Source organism: Hyalella azteca, unplaced genomic scaffold, assembly GCF_000764305.2.
Source record: "Hyalella azteca isolate HAZT.00-mixed unplaced genomic scaffold, Hazt_2.0.2 contig12153, whole genome shotgun sequence".
Lineage (NCBI taxonomy): Eukaryota > Metazoa > Arthropoda > Malacostraca > Amphipoda > Hyalellidae > Hyalella > Hyalella azteca.
In genome coordinates, this window is record NW_025942117.1 from 149466 (window position 1) to 171151 (window position 21686).

A 21686-nucleotide genomic window follows, 5' to 3' on the forward strand; every position below is an offset into this window, starting at 1 on the left:
TTGGCTTTACCGTTTTCTTGACTCATTTTGTAGCTGCTGTAAAGGCGCGTCTAATGCAGTTTACCGCATGTCTGTGCGTGCTATAATTTTTGCGCAAGACAATTTAAAAAATATATATATGAACATTTTTTAACAATATGTACAAAGATTTATTTGAATTAAATCTGTATATATATAGATCATTGCTCTAGTTAACTACAAAGTGTTTGCACTCGTTTGAAAGCAACAAACGAGACGCATTCAACAAAGCTATTACCATAGATGTACATGCAATACTTTTTTGTGTAATGCAGTCTTGAACTTTTATAAAATGATCATTTTATATCATTATTTACAAATAAATGGTATTTATATGTCATTATTTAAAATGTGAAAAAAATGAGAGGAACGCAAATAAAAAAAAAAAACAAGAGGAAAATCAAAATCGGGGCTCTACAGTTGCTAGATATTGTTGTTACAAATCAAATGATATGTGTCTGGACATTGTAGCATGTGATTTGCAGAAGTTCTAAATTTTTTTAGAGTACCCCTTATTTGCCGTTTTCTATTAATTCCATGTTTTCTTCCATTTTTTATAATTTACATGAACAAAAAGGTCTTAGATTTCTGTTTTACATATGTGTACCAAGTTTCAAAATGATCCGTCTGTAAACAAAAAAGTTTTGTTGGAGGGTAGCCGGTCCCCTTGAGTAAAATCTAAAGGCTTTATCTATAAATGTAGCGGTAGCGTTGTAGCGGCAAAACCTCGTATCACTACTTAAATATGTAGCGGGCACTATCGCTACCGCTACATTGCCTTAAATGTAGAGCCGCTACCGCTACTGAAAATGTAGCGGCCGCTACATGTAGCGCGCTACTGCCCACCTCTGCCAACAATCAAAGGAATTACTCTTTCCAATTTCCCAAGTACACAAGGATGATTGCTATGAATTTGTACAATATATCCTACCTCAACAGTATTACTAGAAGTTACATTGCTGGACTGAGATCTTTCAGTGAAGTCAGATAGTCCAAATACCAGAGTTTCCTAAACTTTGTTAAAACTTGATTGCAAGTTAAACATTTGGTAGGAATGGTGTTTTCATTCAGGGATGGGTTGCAAACATCTTCAGTGTTGATTGGCTCTGGAAATTCTTAGACTTGACGACCATTAATCAATAGTGAAGGTGTTATTGGTTGTAAATTGTTAATATGTTCTGAATGATAAGTCAATGGTCTGTTCTTTATTTATACTTCATTTGAGCAATTATGGTTTCCAAATCTGGGTGCATTATGTTTAGTCATGTACCTATGTCTTGAATGTGAAAAAATTAGAACTATAATATGAATTTTTTTATGCTGGTTATCATAGCATAAATCACAATAGAGTATTGAGATTGCAGTTCTGCAACCACCCTTCATTGAATTATACCACCTTTTTTCTAAAATTCAGCAATCTCTCTTCTAGCAAAGTTTGCGAAATTCATTAGCTGCATAAAATACTCTCTGCTGTGGTATTCGAGTTTCGGTTGACATGACATCCGTTTGCTTGTTTGATGCTAATTTTGTAAAGGTTGCTTCAGATAAATTAATCATTGCCATTCCCATGTTACATGCTCAATTTAATGTGGCTAATGATATTGAATGGCATTATTCATACAAAGTTGTATCTATTAAACTTATACTTTCAGATCTGATGAAAATGGCAAGCATCCCTAACAATGCAAGGATGTAGATCAAAACATTAATGATCTAGAAGTGGGCTCCACAAAAAAAAAAGAAAAACATTTCAACATGGCTATAATCAAATAAAGATCATTACTTATAGTTTTATAAACATGAAATCTCCCTATTAAAAATTATATCTCGTTGGTCATTCAAGTTTATGTCAACTACTATGCAAGTCAAACCAACAATAAAAAAATGCATTTAGAAATACTTATTAAAGGCAAAACTTTTAAAGTGGCCAGTATATCTGATCTTATACAACTACAATGGAAATCTTATTTTATTTTTAAATATTTTTAAATTTTTTATTTATTTATTTTTTAATTTAGAAGCTTTTTTAAACTTTTTTTGATTATTTATTCTGTCAATTGATTCAAGCATTGTCTCCAACTTTACACAAGTGTTACAATTTCAGGTACAGTAAATTAGACAGTTAAATGTGTGTTAAATATGACTTATGTATAAGATTTGTAGCTGACAAACAAGAAGTGGAGTTAATGAGAAGTGTTATAATAAAATATATGACATCTCTGGGTTACTTTGACTCTTCCACTTTTCCGATAAGGATTCTAGTTATAAACTTCCACTATTAAAGATACGGAATGTAAACAGATGGTTTTGCCATAGAAAATTGTAGAAAATTTCTTCTTGAATAAAGATCTACATTTCTTACTTTCACCAAATTTCCATATCAAGAAAAATCATATATTATTGAAGGATAAATAAAGACATACTGAGTATTTTGTCTGCTCCTCAACAAACTGCTCTTGCGCAGTGCATAATCATTGGTGGGTATTGCGCAAAGAGAAAATATTTAGATTATTTTGTGCAAACTGCACCACCTATGGCTTCAAAAAACTCATTATGTGCAGGAAAATTCTCCCCCAAAAAATACATCATCCTGAGTGTGGCCTCAGTGGTTATGACAGTTTTACAAATGCATCACAAAACATCTTGCTGAATTCCAATTTGGTCATATTGCTAATTTGCCATGTTCAGCCACCTAGCAAGTTGCAAGTGTTCTGCCATTCCAGTGCTGGTGATGAAAATATACTTATTCAAAGTTATGATTGGTAAAAGTCCCATTTATGATTTACTTCATCAGTGTTGCATGAAATGCTGCAGTACTGTATTCAAATCAGCCTTAACTTGCTGCTTGTCAATGCAAACTTCAATAAACTGGTTAGAACTATGATTTACATGGTTTGATAAGCATATAATAACTACAGGACCATTTTAATGTTGTTAGAGATATACAGTTTAGTCCTATTTATAAAATGAATTATTTCTATTAAAGGCTGGTGGCACAGGACATGAAAATCTGAAAAATTTGACAGTTTTTTATTTAAATTGTGGGTAAGTACAATGGTTTCAAGGGTTAATTTTAATAATTAAGTGCTGCCGTTAACCATCTTGCTTCTTTTTACCAAAAAATTGGGCAAGAGAGCTACAAAAAAATGAGTTTCCACAAGCATTGATGGTTGTGTGGTGAATGGCTGACTTCTTCCCAATTTTAAAGTTTGGATTGCGGTAATGATTAAAATTTAGATTAGAATATTGCAGCTCCAAAAATCCTAAGTCACACTTTCTTGTTAAATTTGAAATTATTACCCATTACCTACTGCAAGGATGGCATGTCTGTGGCTACTTTTGTTTTGTATTGTCTCTCTTGTTGTTCAAAAAAGTCCAGAATTTTTTTCAGTGAAACAAGGTTTCTTTCTTGTTAAACAATGTTTGCATAATCCTTAAATTACAAGAGACTAAATTATTCTAGCTGTCGTTGTTAGTTGCATGGAGAAACTCAGGCACAGAGAGGGAGCGGGCCAAGAGGTGGGTGCTGAAGGGCAGCCGCTAGAGGAGGAGTTTGGCGAATAATAGGATAGAGGTCTTGAAGGCTGCACTCAAAAAAAGCTGCACTTGGGGAGCGCCTCACCATGAATATGTTGGACGCCAGGTGGCTGCAACAGCCAGACCACAGCTGCCCAGTCAATCAGGTCTTGGGCGGATCGATGAAGAAATTAATGCAGATTCTTGCTCGATCGACATGGGCAAACCTCCATTTGGAGTGGGCAACGGAGAGGGCAATGTCGCGGGGCGCAACGACGATTATTGAGGAATTTTCTATGCAGATTCGGCGAAGATCGAAATCGTCAGGTAAATAGAGGAATAGCCACATTTGTGGTGGAACTGTTTAAAGATTATTCATTTATATATATTTTAGAGGAATGAACGCAGTTTCTATTCAATCGATAAAATAATATTACTCGTATTGTAAAGGAGACAAGCACCATTTCTCTTGCCACTTTTTATTGTTTTCGGGCAATCGAAATGCCGTTACTTCTATATTTCTTAAATTTATTTCCAAGTAAGTTCTCTAGTTTATATAAATTTTGTATTAGAGCTGATTAATTTACATCGAAATTTATTTCTCAATTATTTATTCTCTCAAATCAGCCTCGTTGAAAAACTGATGCAAATTTGTCATGATTAATAGAACACGCTAGAGCAGCTGTAAGAAAATGTTTTGAATATGAACTTTGAAGAAGTTTATGATGGGATCTTTTTAAATAAAAATATTGTTAAGCTTTGAAGCAGTTTAATTATACGACTGTTAGTCGATAGCAGGAGATTTATATCATGCATGTAAAAAACGTTTTCTTTACACTCACGTTAGAAAAAAAATTTAAGGCAAACTAATCTATATCTCCTGAACATTATCAAGGTCAAGGTAACATTAAGGCTTAAACGTTCCTCTTTTCGGAAGCGTTCAAACTTGGAAAGCTAGTAAAACACTTACGTATTTCAAAGTATTAAAATAATTACGTGGTATAATAATCGTAACTGACATCAGAAATCTACCCGACATAGCGCATTCTATCTGTTGAACTAGATTGAACGCAATTTTGAATAAAATTTTAACTGGGTAATCATAAAGTAAAGTGCATATCAATTTCCAATCAATTATTCTATTAGATTGAATAGCCAACCGACATGTTTTCGCTTGAATTTTTCAATTTGCTCTGTAAAGTTACCCACACTCAGATACTTCGATCTGCAACGATAAACCCACAGTCGATAGTTCGCCATGCATCTGCATAGATTATTCAAGAAAATTCGACTTCTAAATCTTTGAGTGGTCGGATCACCCGCGATATGCAGTAACCCACACTAATTGACATCGTTGCCCACATTGGTGATTGACTGGGTGAGCCAGTGCAAAGCGGTAGGGGAGAAGGAGTAAGGCTTCTCCATGGGCAATGGGTGGAGGTGGGGCGGCCAGAACCCTGTTCTTGGGAGTCTATGCAGTGTGGAAGAAGGGTGCACCTGGCCTCCTCATAAGAAGAGCCCGCTGTTAGACAGCCGTCCACAATTCGTGTGCCACGAGATGACCGAAGCGGGACTGCTAGGTGGCCTTCATGAGTCTTACCCTGAGAGAAGCAGAGATACGCGGGAAAAAAGGATTGTGTGTATGAAGCGCGTTCCCCCGAAACTGTGAGCAAGATTGTTCCAGGGAGCGGCTATGGGAAGGACCCCTGTTTCGGTGTGCTGGCAGTCAATTGCAGTCATCTTGAGGCAGCCGGTGGCGAGGCTTGAGGCAGAGTTCTGCATGACCTGTAGGCTGACAACGGCAAAACGAGAAGCAAGGGGATAACAAATTGAAGCAGCATAGTCGGGTGATGGATTTATAGATGACGATGATGACTTTCTATGAGGAACCCAAGCTGATGCCGACTGGGCCTCCAGAATGTGTAGCGTGCTGGCTGCTTTGGAGACGATTTTCCTGACGTGGGGAGACAAGATGAAATGCGTATCCCATGTGGCTCCAGGGTTTTTGGTGTCATGTCCAGTGGGATGCTACAATCAGTGTGAACTGTGGAATGATGCGTATCAGTTATGAAGAGTGAAACAATGGACACATCTTGGGCGATTGTCAGTCTTTTGGCTGGGGCCAGGCAGAGACACCGGACAGCAGCACCGATCTGCTTTCGTTGCTGTCCAGATCCTCTAGCCAATGGGAAACGTTGAATATGGTGAGATCATTGGCGTAGGAGGCTCTGTTGGAGGACGAACTAGGGAGTCCGAGATTAAGTGGTTGAAGAGGGCGGGGAAAGATCACGGACCTTTGAGGAACTCCGGTTTGTATGCTGCTGAGATGGGATTGAGATCGAAAGTAGAGACAGGACGCCAGCCTGCTTCTGAGGTAGAACCCCCTCAGGGGGGACTACTCACGCGTGTCTGTGCTCGTCAGAAGTCCTATGGGATTTCGCGCTCCTAGGGGGATTGTTCCTGAGCGCTCCACCGCTGAGCTCGCGGTGTCTGACTGCAGATTGCAGTTGTGGGGTTAAGTTGTTATGTAGGTAGGATTCCTTACATTTCCCTTCTCTGTCTCTCTCGTGCGGGCGGCCGACGTCACGTTCGTCTCTTCGAGATGCTAACGCTGCTTCCCTCGAGCCAGTTTCAACGGGCTGGACATCTGAGACCTTCCACCCCTTGTGGGTGATGACCAATTTTTGATTCGAGTAATTTTTGATAATGTAGACCTTCCACCTCTTTGGTGATGTTCAACATGACTTTCGGTGCAAGATAGCTAAATAGCTAAAGCGCTAGTAAACATGTGGCCACTAAACTAAACTAACTTCTGAGATAGGAAGCCAACGGACCGGGTTGTCGCGTACTAGTATAGATACAGCAATCGTGGATAGGAGAAGTGAATGGTCGACACAGTCGAAAGCTTTCAACAGTGTTAAAGTCATACGGGGCAATATTTTAAATCCCTAACATAGCTAACTTAACATCATTTGAACTTGTGATTAAAGTAACTTGAATTTTAAGCTTTGATTGATTTACTTGATTTTGGCTCAGTAACACATCAATGTGTTAATATTTGGCTCTTGATTTGCAAATGTGTGTCAACGTCCACAATGTTTAGTTGGTGAAAACAAACCTAAAAATTTCTAATTGGTTTATTGTCTTGTATATATTTATAGCTCAATAATTCATTATCAATAAATAATAATCTGTTTCTGTGTTTAATTTTTAAGTGGCAGCCTGGCCATCATAAGAGACAATCAATCTGAGCAGCACAATGTTCTATTTGCGAGCAAACTTGATTTCTTCAACTTTGTGAGCATGCAAGAGAAACCTTCTTTGTTCTTATTGTATTTCGATTATCAGTGCTGTTGAAAATTTAAAAATATCTTTATTTTTCCCTCACATGTTTCTAGGTACCGATTGATATTCTTTTTTATTTATTGTAGTTTTTATTCTGAAATTAAAGGCTCTTTAGTTTCAATTTGCAAGTGAGATATGTTTAATTTTAGATTGTCAGAGAATGGTAAGTGTCAACCCTTACAGATTTTCTCCCGATGATGTACTCGTACAATGCCCGAAAATTCTGGAGGATAAATATTCTACTCCTTCAGTGATAGTTTTATTTACTTCAACTGATTCAAAGAAGAACTCTAAAATGCCCTCGTGGACACAGACACGGACGTTCTTCATCGGCATATTCGCTGGATTCTTCATAAGTTTTTTGATAAAAAAAAGCATCTTCGGCTCCTTCAGTTTTTGTATCCGTACAGAAAACAATGTCCGTATTGTTGAAGATCCTTTCGATATAGTTGGTGCTGACCGAGGAATGTTCCCTCACAACAGCGATAAAAATCTTGTTTTTATTGGTGTGATGACGGCTCAACAATATCTGGACACACGAGCTGTAGCAGCTTATGAAACCTACGCCAAGCAAATACCTGGCAAGATTGCTTTCTTCACTTCAGAGTCTTCGGTGACTAGCAGCAATATTCCCGTGGTTAGGCTCAAAGGCGTCGATGATACCTACCCACCTCAAAAGAAGTCTTTCATGATGATCAAGTATATGCACGATCATTTCTTAAACCATTTTGAGTTCTTCATGCGAGCGGACGACGATGTATTTATCCGTCCCGATTTGCTGGAAAATTTTCTACGTTCTGTGAACAGCTCGAAACATCAATTCATCGGTCAGGCTGGCAGAGGGAACAGTGAAGAATTCGGACGTTTGTCGCTACTGGATTATGAAAACTTTTGCATGGGAGGTCCCGGAGTTATTCTTAGCCAGGCAACCCTGGCGGTAGTGGCCCCCCATGTCGGGGACTGTCTTCGGAACGTCCACACCACCCACGAGGACGTCGAACTTGGGCGCTGTGTGCAGAGATACGCTGGCGTCTCGTGCACGTGGTCTTATGAGGTGAGTTCGTATGTTGCTTTTCTTATTGTGAATTAAACGTAAATGTATGCTTATTTTGGTAGCAAGAACATGTTGGCTTCTGTCAAAAGCTGCTTGACTACAAATGGTATAATAAAATTAAGTGATATAACGTCAAATTTGTATTTATATATTCAGAATGGTCCAATAGTAGGGAACCTTTTTTCAGAATTCATAATCCAAAAATAGCCCATGATAAGGCTTTAGACCAAGCTCAACAATCAAAAGAGAAAGAAGTCCTTGAACGGAAATGATAAATGCAATTGTTATGCACAGTTTAATTTTTCCTTACATTGATTTCTCGTTTATATCTCGCTCTTACTGCTTTGGTAATCGCATGATCAGCAGTGACTTCAAATGCCTACGTATTTTAAAAGGGCTTCAGCTACAATTGTGAAGTTATTAATAACCATGGATGTTATTGTTAAATAATCAAACTGAGATATTGTATCCCAGCTTGAATGTACTGTACGACTGCTTACTCTAATCTGTATTAATCTTCAACATCTTTTGTTTAGTGTCCATCAAATGCCTCCAAATTTTATAATTATTGGTAGAAATATTTCAATGATGAGTTGTACTTTTTGTCAACGCAATGTGCAAGAAATAAAATTTAAATTTGCTTACATATTTCCGTGAAACTTATCTAACGCAATTACTCTGATTATACATTGCATTTTTCATTGCATTCTCAATATCTCCACTCTATTCCGAGCTACCAAATCCATCGACTTCCCATAGCCAGATTTTTTCTTTTGAGCAAAACCGCTATTACGGTCTTGACGGATATTTTTGAACGAGGAATTTTCGCCGGTATATGGAAATGCATTTTAGGATATCAATTATTGAATTCTGATGAAAATCGCTCTGACACATGCCAGTCGATACCGTAAATTCGGTTTTGATAAAAAAATGACGCGCGTTTGCAGATGCAGCGAATCTTGTACCACGACCGGAGCCAGGACTCGTTCGGTGGCAAGCTCAAGCAGCCTGAGCTGCACCGCGCCATTACCTTGCACCCTGTTAAGAACCACACCTTCATGTACCGTCTGCATCATTACTTCCAGGTACCGCTATCTCATGTTCATCTAATTATCTGATGTTATGTCTGCATCATTACTTCCAGGTACCGCAAGTTTCATGTTCATCTAATTATCTTATGTTATGTCGTCTGCATCATTACTTCCAGGTACCACAAGTCTCATGTTCGTCCAATTATCTGATGTTACGTTGTTACACTTGAGTTATCTAATTTAACGTCTATTTTATCACGTATTCATAAGTATTGCTATTTTTAATATTTAATTCATAAATACACATATTTACTCCATAATTTGCATTTTTGATAGTTGATGATTCTAATACGTTTTTCATGGTAACGCTAGTCTTTCGCCACTTTTTGTCTAGGTTCAATAAAATTTGAATAGCGACTGTAACTATGTTGTTTGAGATGGACGCGAGGCATAATGATCAAAGTTTGTCGAACTTTTTTGTACTTCATTAAGATTTAGTTCAATATCTGGGACAAGGTATCTAAGCTACTTTTAACCTCACTGATAACGTTTGCGGTTCAAAGGCACGGAAGTCGAAAGAAGCCGACTCAATTTACGACTTCCTTTATGTTAATTTCCAGTGAAACCTTCAACAAAAAGTCAATGCAAATTTTAATGTTTTGTTTTAGCGCTATCATATTGAATGTAAAGATTTTTTCACTAAAATAATATCCAAAAAATTACCACTCATTATTCAGAAAATACTTTTAAAAATTGTATGTAACATCGCAGATGCTCAAAAATTTTAATCTCGAATGTCATGATAAAAACGTGCCGGAATACCGCAGACGCTGCAGGTGGTGTCGCTGGAGACGAAGCTGCTGCAGCTGGTGCGGGAGCTGGGAGCGCTGCACCGCAACACTGCAGCAGCCAGCCACCCGTTGCGCCTCCCTAACTTGGATGACGCGCGTCACGGGGTGTTCCTCTCACACTTGGGTGTGTTGCTGCTCACGACGAGTGTTGATAACCTTACGCTAGTTGATAACGGGACAATAGACGATACCGCGACACTGGGAACTAGCAACTAATTATATAATGTCTTCCAATGTTATAAAAGAAAGTGGTGACTCTCGCTTTTAACGTTTCATTGGGTAACCGCGATAACGTTTCATTGGGTGACCGCGATAACGTTTCATTGGGTGACCGCGATAACGTTTCATTGGGTGACCACGATAACGTTTCATTGGGTGACCACGATAACGATTCATTGGGTGCCGATGATAACGTTTCATTAGGTAACGACGTGTCTCTTATACACATCTAGNCACGATAACGATTCATTGGGTGCCGATGATAACGTTTCATTAGGTAACGACGATACTGTAACGTTTCATTGGGTGACCACGATAACGTTTCATTGGGTGACCATGATAACGTTTCATTGGGTGACGATGATAACATTTCATTAGGTGATGACAATAACGTTTCATTAGGTTACCACGATAAAGTTTCATTGGGTGACCATGATAACATTTTGATGGGTGACTACAATAACGTTTCATTGAGTGACCATGATAACGTTTCTTTGGGTGACCACGATAACGTTTCACTGGGTGACCACGGTAAAGTTTCATTGGGTGACCACGATAATGTTTCACTGGTGACCACGATAACGTTTCATTGGGTGACCATGATAACGATTCATTGGGTGCCGATGATAACGTTTCATTAGGTGCCGATGATAACGTTTCATTAGGTAACGACAATACCGTAACGTTTCATTGGGTAACCACGATAACGTTCCATTGGGTGACCAAGATAACATTTTATTGGGTGACCACGATAACGTTTCATTGGGTGACCAAAATAACATTTCATTGTGTGACGGCGATAACGTTTCATTAGTTTACCACAATAAAGTTTCACGTTGTAACGAGCAGGTCGTGAGGCGAGCCTGCAGGCTGGTGCAGGTCGTCACGAGACGACGGTGCAGGCATACCAGCTCGTGAGCAAGCTGCTCTTCTCCCTGGACACAGCCAACCCCAAGCAGCGCCTGCCTTCTTACTTCAACGAGTCCCTGGCCGACGTCATCGCCTACACCATGCATACCATCAACCTGTGAGTGGTGTGCATACCATCAACCTGTGAGTGGTGTGCATACCATCAACCTGTGAGTGGTGTGCTTACCATCAACCTGTGAGTGGCGTGCATACCATCAACCTGTGAGTGGTGTGCATGCCACCAACCTGAGGTCAATAGGCCCATTATGCAAGTATGTCATCGATCCATCTTATATATTTTTTACCATCAACTCTTTTCACCACAAACTATCTTACTACCGTCAATCTGAGAGTGCATATGTGAATAATAGAGTAGAAAAGTTGTGGATTCTTTACATTATTATTGTGTATGGTACGTTTTTTCGTTATTGATCTTGATGTTGAGTTATTAACTGATTTGTAAGTAATTTGTTGGCTTGTAACAGGGCGAGTAGCAAGCGGGGGCGGGAGCTGGAGTACCGTAACCTGCTGTACAGCTACGTGCGGCACGCCCCCGGCACCGGCATGCAGCTCGTGCTCGACCTCCTGCTGCTCTACAAGCGCTTCAGGGGCAACAAGATGACCATTCCTGTCAGGCGGCATGGATACTTCCAGGTGCTGTGTCAATCCTGTCAGGCTGCATGGATACTTCCAGGTGCTGTGTCATTCCTGTCAGGTGCCATGGATACTTCCAGGTGCTGTGTCATTCCTGTCAGGTGCCATGGATACTTCCAGGTGCTGTGTCATTCCTGTCAGGTGCCATGGATACTTCCAGGTGCTGTGTCATTCCTGTCAGGTGCCATGGATACTTCCAGGTGCCGTGTCATTCCTGTCAGGCGCCATGGATACTTCCAGGTGCTGTGTCATTCCTGTCAGGCGCCATGGATACTTCCAGGTGCTGTGTCATTCCTGTCAGGCGCCATGGATACTTCCAGGTGCTGTGTCATTCCTGTCAGGCGCCATGGATACTTCCAGGTGCTGTGTCATTCCTGGCACTGATAAACTTTCAGTTTTGTATACATATTTTTTAAAGGCTTTTATGTGTACCTATGTATATTTCTGCTTCAGTATCTTAGCTACTAGTATATGCATAACCAACTGCAGATATTAATTCCATCTAGAAACAACACATCAATTTTATATCAAAGCAGTGAACAATTTGATTACGGGCTCGATGATTGCTAGCAATTATTGGGGATGGATTTATTAATATTTTTTTTATGTTTGCAGGTTCCTTTCGGGCCGCTTTATGTGCGGGAGTTGCCCGTGCCTACGAAAGACGTTGCTGTTGACCACGTAAGATGTTCTTCAATATTTTGTATAGTATATAGGCGTAATTTAGGCAGGTATTTTGTTATGGGAATTGTGTCCTTTTCAATGAAGGGGGCGAAAATTAGGTTCATTACGTGGTGGAAGGTTCTTTTCATTACCAATTCTTTCTAATTTAAATAATCTTGAAGTGGAATTAGGTGTTTTAAAGATAAAAATTTTGTGAAATTCCTTAATTGATTATTCCTGGGACGTTCCTTCTCGCTGATAATCATTTCACTAGCGGGCAAAAAACGCGAATCATTTCTGGTTTTAAATCACTTTTTAAACTAAGTTCGTTAAATCCCCTATTATACACCCATTATATATTTTCGTTTGATTGCTTCCTTATTTTCAAAGTATAAGAATTCAATTTGAATTTAATGCATGTTACAGGTGGCTTATTTATTTATTTAATTACGAGCAGATTCCTCAGCCTGCGGCTGTGGTGCATTTCTTATTGCCGCTGGCTGGTCGAATAGAAACATTAACTCGCTTCCTGGGTAAGTCTCTACCTGGCATACGTCTCCCTCTGGTTGATCAAGCATTCATTTGGTTCAACATCTATAAAATATCTAGTAATTGTATGTAGCAAGGAATTTTCTAGTTTGTTAGTATGATGAAGACTTTAAAACGCAACTTGGGTAGGTCTCAACACCATTTTTAGCGCATTTTCTCATTTATGGAAAAAATGCACTATTGTGCTCACCATGTCCGTCCGTGACTTCACGTTTTCGTCGACGAGAAAATGCGCTCTCTGTCACTCATTGCAATGAGTACTGAGTTAGATTTTTTATTTTGTGAACTCGTTATCACTTAAGATATTTGTTGAGCAGCAAACTACGAGCGCGTCGTGCTCATGCAGCATGAGCGCGCCACGTTGACCATCATCCTGTACCGAGAAGAGCAGCGGCGCAGTGACACACCCTCCCTCGACCACGGCCAGGCCGCCACTGACGCGGAGAGCGACGTGCAGTCGAGGGTCAGGCGTCTCACCCTCAAATACCCCGCGGCCCTCATCAGCATCGTCCATGTGTGTATTATTAATGTTATATATCCTCACTATCAACTGACATCATTATATGATTTCAGTTGATATTATTTATTTTATATATAATAAATAATAACATACGGATGTATAGTTTTTTCAGGTATTGGTGTTATTGATTCTTATTTGAGGATATTAAGTTTAGATTCTAAGTTTAGTACATTTTTATTTACTATTATATTTATTTGCTGTAGTATTTATCGTCAATTATGCACCATGTTTTTCATGAATTGTTTTTGTCACTCTCCCAATTTATTTATTTATTTTATTCATTTTTGCCTCTCCCAAAATTCAATTATAAAGAGGCTTTTGATATTAGCAATAATATGAATAATACATTGAAATATTGTGTCAGGGTGAAGGGGAGTTCCAGAGGGCACAGGCCCTGCAGCTGGGGGCGCAGCAGTGGCCGGCGCAGGACGCTCTGCTCTTCTGTGTTGACGTCGACATGTCCTTCACTAGCGACCTCCTGCCCAGACTGCGACTGCACACCAAGCTTAACGCGCAGGTGACTGGTCTTGCTTTATGTTCTGTTTGTGTACTGATGGCAAAAGAAATGCGCAGTGTTGCTTGTAGTTTGCTATCAAAATTTATTTCCTGATGAGAGTGTGTTTGTCTTAATAGTTCTCCTCCTATTTACTTTACGCAATCGCGAACTAACTTTAACGCCCCAGTCTCATGTTTGTGTCTTGACGACAAATGGAATGCACAGCGTTGCTTGTGGGTTGAACTTCCAAACTGTATTCTCTAATTGTAATAGGTTCGTGCAAATATTTCTCCCCATTTACACTAGTTGACACATTATTCCTTCTGCTGGCAGGTGTATTTCCCGATTGTGTTCAGCGAATTCGACCCGAGTGTTGCGGGGGCGCCGCCCCACGACGAACGCGGCCACACCGTCGTGAGTCTTGCGTTATTTTGGAGCTAAAATGGCCCGTACATTTATTGTTACCAACAAGTTCACGTTGCTTCATCCTTTCTTTCAAGAAGACTTTGATATACATTTGCTCGTTTCGGTTGTGCAAAAAATGTGCCTCTGCCATTTGTGAGTAATTACAAAATCATCATTCAATTTTATTCATTTCAAGTTTATACCTTATTTTTTACATTATGCTACTCCTCTAGAAAGTCCAAGAAATTACTTCCAAATAGCTACTTTTCTCTAAAATTTAAAATTTTATTCGTGTTGTGGTAAAAGAGGTAATTATAAGCCACTATTTAACACTACAGGTCACTGAAGAGAGCGGATATTTCCGTAGCTTCGGTTTTGGCATCATGAGCGTCTACCAGAGCGACCTGATGGCGGTGGGCGGCTTCAACACCAGCATACGAGGCTGGGGCGGGGAAGATGTCGACCTCTACGAAAAGGTAAAATGCCAAGTTCTTTGAGGCCTTCGACAAAGAACACCAAAAGAACTTGAAGCGAATTGAAATGGTTATGATTACGGTATGTGTTATGTGTGGCGTTTGTGGCAAATGGGACTGATGATTATAAGAAACGCGTCATTAGCTCATTTTTCCAAACCGGGACCTTATTTGTAAACCATCAACTACTTCACGAGGTTGAGCTAAGGAAACATCATCTTAATCTTTCCACAATAATTCGCGACGAATCATTAATGCGCGGTGTAAATTGTATGCCTCTAGTCAGAGGTTTTAAGATACATAATGTTGAGCAATCCTTAAAACTGCTACCATTACTACCAACACCAGTTCTAGTATTACTCATGTATCAGATCAGGGCTTACTGTGTTTTAAACTTTGGTGTACGGTTACTTTAACCGGCATCAATGCATAAAAGCCCAGGGTAGAGAGGTCCCGTTAGTACGCGAAGGGTTAAGACTCCTTACTAGTACCATGTCTGGAACCCATTCTTTCTTTACAAGAACTGCTACCTTCACCTCATTTCCATGCGCGCAGTTCGTGGCAAGCAAGAACCTGCGCGTGTTCCGGAGCAGCGAGCCTGCGCTGGTGCACGTCTACCACCCGCCAGCCTGCGACTACCGGCCTGTCAAAGACAACTCTGCCAGTAATGAATCGCCTTCGCTGTCAGATGACAGGCTTAAGAAAACTGCACTCAGGTGAGGAGCAACCAGAGGTTTTACAATTTATTATGGAGAAAAAAAATTATTGAGGAAATGATAGCTTCTGACCGTTTGAGGTTGCCATAATTTGTATAATAGAAACTGATTTCGTAGGCATCTGGATAAATTTTATCTCAAAACTTCAGTGTTGAATGGTGATATGTGAATAGTTTCCCTCCCCCCCCCCCCCAAAAAAACTACTGTAGGCAACACCCCAGATTTATATCCGGCCGCTTTCTCATCAAGGAAACGTCTAATATGTGATTACCGCGACAAAAAAGACGTACACTTGTGATCGTATTATGATTAACTGAATTAGCATAACACTAATAATTTACAACAATCCGGGCAGTGCGGGGACGCAGGAGAGCCAGTGGAGCATGTGCGCAGGGTCGGTGTACAGCACACACGCCTCCAAGCGCGTCCTGTCAAGACGGCTGCTCGACGACCCGTCCGTGCTGCGCTACTTTGCTGCTCGTCGCCGGCCGCTCACTTGACACATTATTGGCCTAATGTGTGTGATTTATCTTCTATTTCCTCGTCACTTTGATTGTCTAGTTTTGGGCTGTTCTTCTTTATTTTTCCTGTTTTCACACCGGGCTATTCATAATCAAGTCGTTCATTCTGGTCGTAAATTCCATTGATTTTATTCTAATTTGAGTCGCCATATCGTTAGCTTTATTACATATTGTATTATTTGGTCGTGAATTTCAGTTTGTGTTGCATGAATTTAATTTTATGTTGCATGAATTTCATATTGTGTTTTCTCTGTATCAAACAGCAAAGCTAATTTCTGCCGTCATTGTTGGTGCCAAACAAACTTATCTACTTCAGCTATAACGTGTTCTTGCTGTTCTATGCGCAGCTCGAATCCCGTGTGTGTGTTAGGAGCTTTGTTTACTCAGAACTTGATTGTTGACTTCCAACAAACTAGGCAAATACTCATTTTTCCCCCGTTACTGTCTGCACTAGAGTGCGCTCAATACAAGGGATGTTTTCTGTTTTTTTTTTTATTATTTTACGATTTCTGTGTACGTTTCATAAGATACTGTACTAGATTTCTTTTCTTGTGATAGCTATGCTCTCTTATTAATTCTTACTGTACGTACTTATCATTGTGACCGAATTTATGTGTGTGGTTTCTCTGTTGCCAGTACACCGTTCCTGATATCCTTTTACAATGAAGTTCAATATATTGATAAGGCAAACTTAGGAAGTCTTACGAACAACCACAAACTTAATTTTACTACATACTAGTGTATTGAATAGTACCCGATTATGCATAACTATAGCTATTTACACTCTATGAGTTTGGAATAATTTTTAGAGATATTCCGCATGTGTGCTGATGTTTTTTCATCTTTCTAGTCTCTCGTGAAATCTACTATATATTCTCAGCCAGGTTCTTGTAACGATAGTAACGTAATCGTTGTCGTTAACCAAAATTGAATCTCAGAAAGCATGAGTGTTGAACTAATTATTAGTGTGCTTTCATACTCTATTTAACGTACAAGACCTTGTCATATTCCCCCATGGTGTGTTGCTCCAGTTGACCTTGTTTTATAATAGCTTTTAATTAATATAAACTCAACAGTCTGTGATGCAGAATACTTGAAGACAACGTATTATTTGATCTACGTAACTTTTTATGAAGCACTAAGATTTGATACTTATGATTTCAGAACAGTTTAAACATTTATGTTGAAATGCGTATACTTAGTCGAAACTCTGTAGTTACTACATCCAGCAATAATTATGAACTATTTTAGATGTAATTTATTGTATTAAGTATTTGTAGTTGTGTTGTCCTAGATCTGTTTTCCTTAAGCCTAGATAGAAGACCGAATTCCCGTTGCCTCGCAGCTATTTTCGATGTGCTGTAACTGCAATGTTTCCAACTGCGATTGATACTTTTCCAATCCTACATTATGAACTTTTATGTGATGGTTTTTCCTTATAGTTTATCGTGCATTAACCTTTTAGTGTCGTGAAACTCAGTATTTCTTTCCCTGTTCACAAAGTATTATTCGAACCAAAGTTTTGTGCTTCCAAGTTTTTTTTGTGAATGTGCGCTTCAGTTCAGTGGTTCCCAACCTGCACTACCCGTGCCTTTCGTTGCACGAAAGAGCTTACACGTGGTGCGCTAACACTCGTGCTGTAAATTTTTAGTTAGTCTATTACTTTGGACAATAATGTTTACTGCCTAACAAACGATGATCTGACAACTATTTGCCACTGATACAAGATGCCATCTACCTTGTCATATCAGCCCGCCGTTGAACTCACACAGCACACTTAATTGTTGCACTAATTACGAGCGCAATAAATGAGATCAATGCAACTAATACCGCATATTAACGGCTAGTATGTTGATAGTGGTATATGCCTGGCGACAGTAGGCACTTCTAAGTGACACTCGCATACAAAAGAATTGGGAACCACTGCCCTAGGTTACTTTTAAGCACATTGCAACATTAAGCTCGTCTTCAGTATTAGAGATAACAATCTTCCTCTTTCTATCCACATGCTCAACCTTGAGTGCCTTCTATATGTACTTTTATACGTTTTTATATGATAATGATTTAGTGGTTCTAAGAAAAGGAGAGGTAGAGTAATTTTTTGCCGAACTGTGCAGAAAACTTTTTTTTTTAATTATACCTTAAGCGAATGAAAACTAGAAGATCGACTATGTTACAGCTGCTATGGACGGGATAATTATATACCTAGTCATCCTCCTATGTCATTGACCGATTATTGACAGTTCTAATAACTCGACATGCAATTCCCAGCATTGCTAAATCTAGTTCAACCCTCAATTGACAGGAATCAGGTGTTCCAGCAATGCATGAAGCACTAGGAACTAAGACTACTTTTCTTGTTTTCGGTGTGTTGTCTTCTGCCGGATGTCCGGCATTGAAATACTCTTTCCTGCATAGCAATAAATAATCATACATGATTGAAGGCCAAATTTGTTTTAAGACGCAACTTGAATATCGCCAGAGACGATGTGTTCCTCAGGGCCACGCTGGCCTAGAATTGATCAATAGTGATAACTTAGTTTGTTAATTAAGACTCTTTTTTGCATCAGTATTTTATAGAATTTAATGGACTTTAACATTTAATTAATATCCAAGTGATTACTGATCTCTGTAGCTAGATCTCACAGCTCTACATGTCATACCAGTAACGTATTGTTTGGCCTTTAAATTTAATACACTGTCATGATAATTGTTCTGAATTAATTACTCGCTTAACTTACGTGTCAAGATAATGAAGTTCAGATTTTTTTAGCCATGAAATAAATCCACAGTAGGATCTCTAGGCAATGCATCATCTTGTGTATGTCAACTTATGGTGGGAGTTAATTTGAATCATAGCTTGTCATTTTGCGACGAAGTATTGTACTGCTAAATTCGGTACAACCTGTACATGTAGGAATCGATGTCGAACACAAGAAAATGGTTGATTTTACTTCATGTCTAAAATGAATTTTTATCAAGTCCATCAACTTGAAGTCCCACATGGGTGAGGAATAAGCATAATAAAGAATAAGCTTTTTTACGTTGTACTCATTGGCCCTTAAATTTTGGTAAATCGACTGAGAAAAATTTTATGGAACACACAAAATGCAATCCAAACTGGAGGCCTAAGAAAATTTTGTTCACATTCAACTACATTTGTCCTCGTAATCGTTTGTCAACCCGAGATTCCTCTTCAACTATCCAAGAGAGAATGCATTTAGTTTATTATCGCTGGTCCAAATTTTGTATTTTATAACCGAGCATTTTGAGAGGAGCTTTTCTCGCGCAGCACCGATATCATATTCGTACATCATTACCAGCAGCGAATAACAGATAAGAATATTACAACATATTTAAAGAAAGTTTATATTTGGACAATTGATAATTTCAAGTAAATGGCAATTTTTACAACTTGTACAGCTCCATTCAACACGTCTTTGAAGTCGTTCCTTTTTTCGTAGCCTCTTAAACTGTTAGTAAATTTCCTTTCGAAATTTCCATCCGAGGGCAAATTTCCAAAGACTTCATCGCATGCTGAGCTTCTTTTCGAAATCAATGACTTGCTTGACGTGCGCCCTGGCGATCTTCTCGAGATTCCTGCTAGTGGAGCCGCGGCCTATCACGTCGCAGGCGAAGGGCTTACTCACCGCGAACAGCTTCTTGAAACAAACTTTGAAGAGCTTATCGTTCATTTTCACGCCTTCCTCCTCGAGTGCAGTGAGAACGGCACCTCGTAATTTCTGCAAAAGTATTCATTTATGAAGACATAGAAATTCCAAGTCCTCGTTCACTTCACTTGAACTCATTACTCGATATTTCTGACATTTTATGAGGTTATCGGACAGACACGAAGCAAAACAATCGCCAAATCAAGCCGCCACCGTGAACAATTCGTTCTAGTAAAAGCCTTTATTAGTAACTCTTGAACTTTTCTCTTATCTATCTGTAATTAGGCAATAGCAATAGACGATTATGACGATAACTTCTACTTGGCCAAATCTTAACTGCGATCAACGAAGAAACATGTCGCAGTTATAAAAACGCTAATAATTTAAAAGCAAAGAAAACGCCAAGTAAATTCACCATATCTTCATGAGGACGTTTTGCAGACCAACTACGTCATCAACTCTAAAAAATTCTAGGGAATTAAAATACTTTCGCGGTTAAAAATCAAATATTCACGAAACTCAACAAAAGTACTCACCTGTTTGTGCACGTCACTGAGCTCCGTGTCATTGCTCTGCCTCTTCGTGAGCGCCGTCCCTCGTCTGGCCAAGCACGTCGCCCGGCCAGCCGCGCCCAGCGTCTTGGGCGCCAGCAGGTTCGACCGGCCAGGGGCGCCAGGCGGCTTGGGCGCCAGCAGGTCAGATGGTCGCAGGGCGGCGCGTGTCTTGGGCGCCAGCAGGTCTGATGGCTTCACGTGGTCGCTGGTCACCGACGACGCGTCGCACGCGATTTTCCTGGACAGCCTGCGTGGAGATCTGCTCAGGAATCACGTTTTTTTTAGACGAGAGCTGAAGCGAAAGTGTTCATTTTCATTAATTACAGGACCCTTCATTATCCGAGAGGACCTGAAGCCAGGCTCTCATCAATGATTGTAATTTCAATTGTCAATTTCATAAACCTATAATTATTCATGTTTTCAATCATAGCGCTCGAATCCATACTCCCAGTCAGCGTGAGACTTGCGAACGCCGGGAGTTTTTAACACGTTAAGTGCGGCTATGTCGTATTCAGGGCGTATTTTTTACCAGTGAAACCGCGCTAAATGTGTTAAGATGCAGCGGTACCTCAAATTACGAAACAAGATCAAATGACAGCTGAACAAATTCCGCCTTTGATAAAAGTAATATACCTGTATAAAAAACGTACCCTTATCTGAAAAACTACAGTAAAAACTTCAGATCTAAGTCAAATGCTCACAATTCAACTGGTTTTAAAACGCTTCAAAAAATTGGTTCAACGAGGTGACTAAAGTCATGCATACCTGCGCAGAGCAACAGCTGCAGCACGTCTGACGCTGGAGGCGGCACTGCGCACACTGACGGCATCGACGTCGACGAGGTTGTAGTTCCTCGCGCCGGCGCGAGTTTTGTGAGCAGCCTCGTCGTGACTGCGTGACGGCATATTTAGACATAATTAAACTATCCTTACAAGTAAAATAAAGGATTGTCGTTGAATATATGAAATAGATGCAGGAATCCAGCAAATCGTTGATAACAGCTACCTTAGGTAGCTGTTATCAGGTCTAGGTAACCTAGAACTACTGAAAATTCTCAAATACAAAGCCTTGAAGGTTAAGTATTTCAATACATTATCCGACGCAGATCATAGCAAGTGCAATGTGCTCTTCGATCTTAGATGATTAGCAAATGCTTGAATGATGACTGAAACATAGACGGCATTTAACTACGATAAAATTAAAGACTTTTAATAACTAATCCCAACAAAAAGTTTTACGCGAGAGCTGATCACAAGTTTTACGTGAGAGCTAATCACAAGTTTCTAATCCCAAGAAGAAGTTTTACGAGAGAATTTTTACGTAGAAATATCTATTCAATGAATATATTGCATGGCACGATTGACTGACGCAGCTGACCGGTGTTGAGCAGCGTTGCTCAGCCCACAGAGCTGCTCAGGGTGGAAGAAAGGAGAGCACACGCTGACGGTGTCGTGCCTGATGCAGCGCTCACGCAGCCTGTTGCACTCCCGCTCGAACCTGGCGGGGTGACGGGGGTGTTAG

The 21686-nt window shown here is 39.7% G+C and overlaps 1 protein-coding gene across 1 annotated transcript; it reads left to right on the plus strand.

The window, feature by feature from the left end:
• The first annotated feature begins 6930 nt into the window (after positions 1–6930).
• LOC108681244 (chondroitin sulfate synthase 1) lies at positions 6931–18981 on the plus strand. The gene is made up of 13 exons (XM_018170262.2): positions 6931–7933; positions 8881–9018; positions 9792–9939; positions 10884–11061; positions 11429–11597; positions 12213–12278; positions 12718–12793; positions 13127–13323; positions 13694–13846; positions 14159–14239; positions 14569–14706; positions 15259–15419; positions 15775–18981. Exons 1-13 carry the CDS (start codon positions 7040–7042, stop codon positions 15917–15919), a joined length of 2544 nt encoding a protein of 847 aa, XP_018025751.1. The 5' UTR covers positions 6931–7039; the 3' UTR covers positions 15920–18981.
• Positions 18982–21686: the final 2705 nt, after the last annotated feature.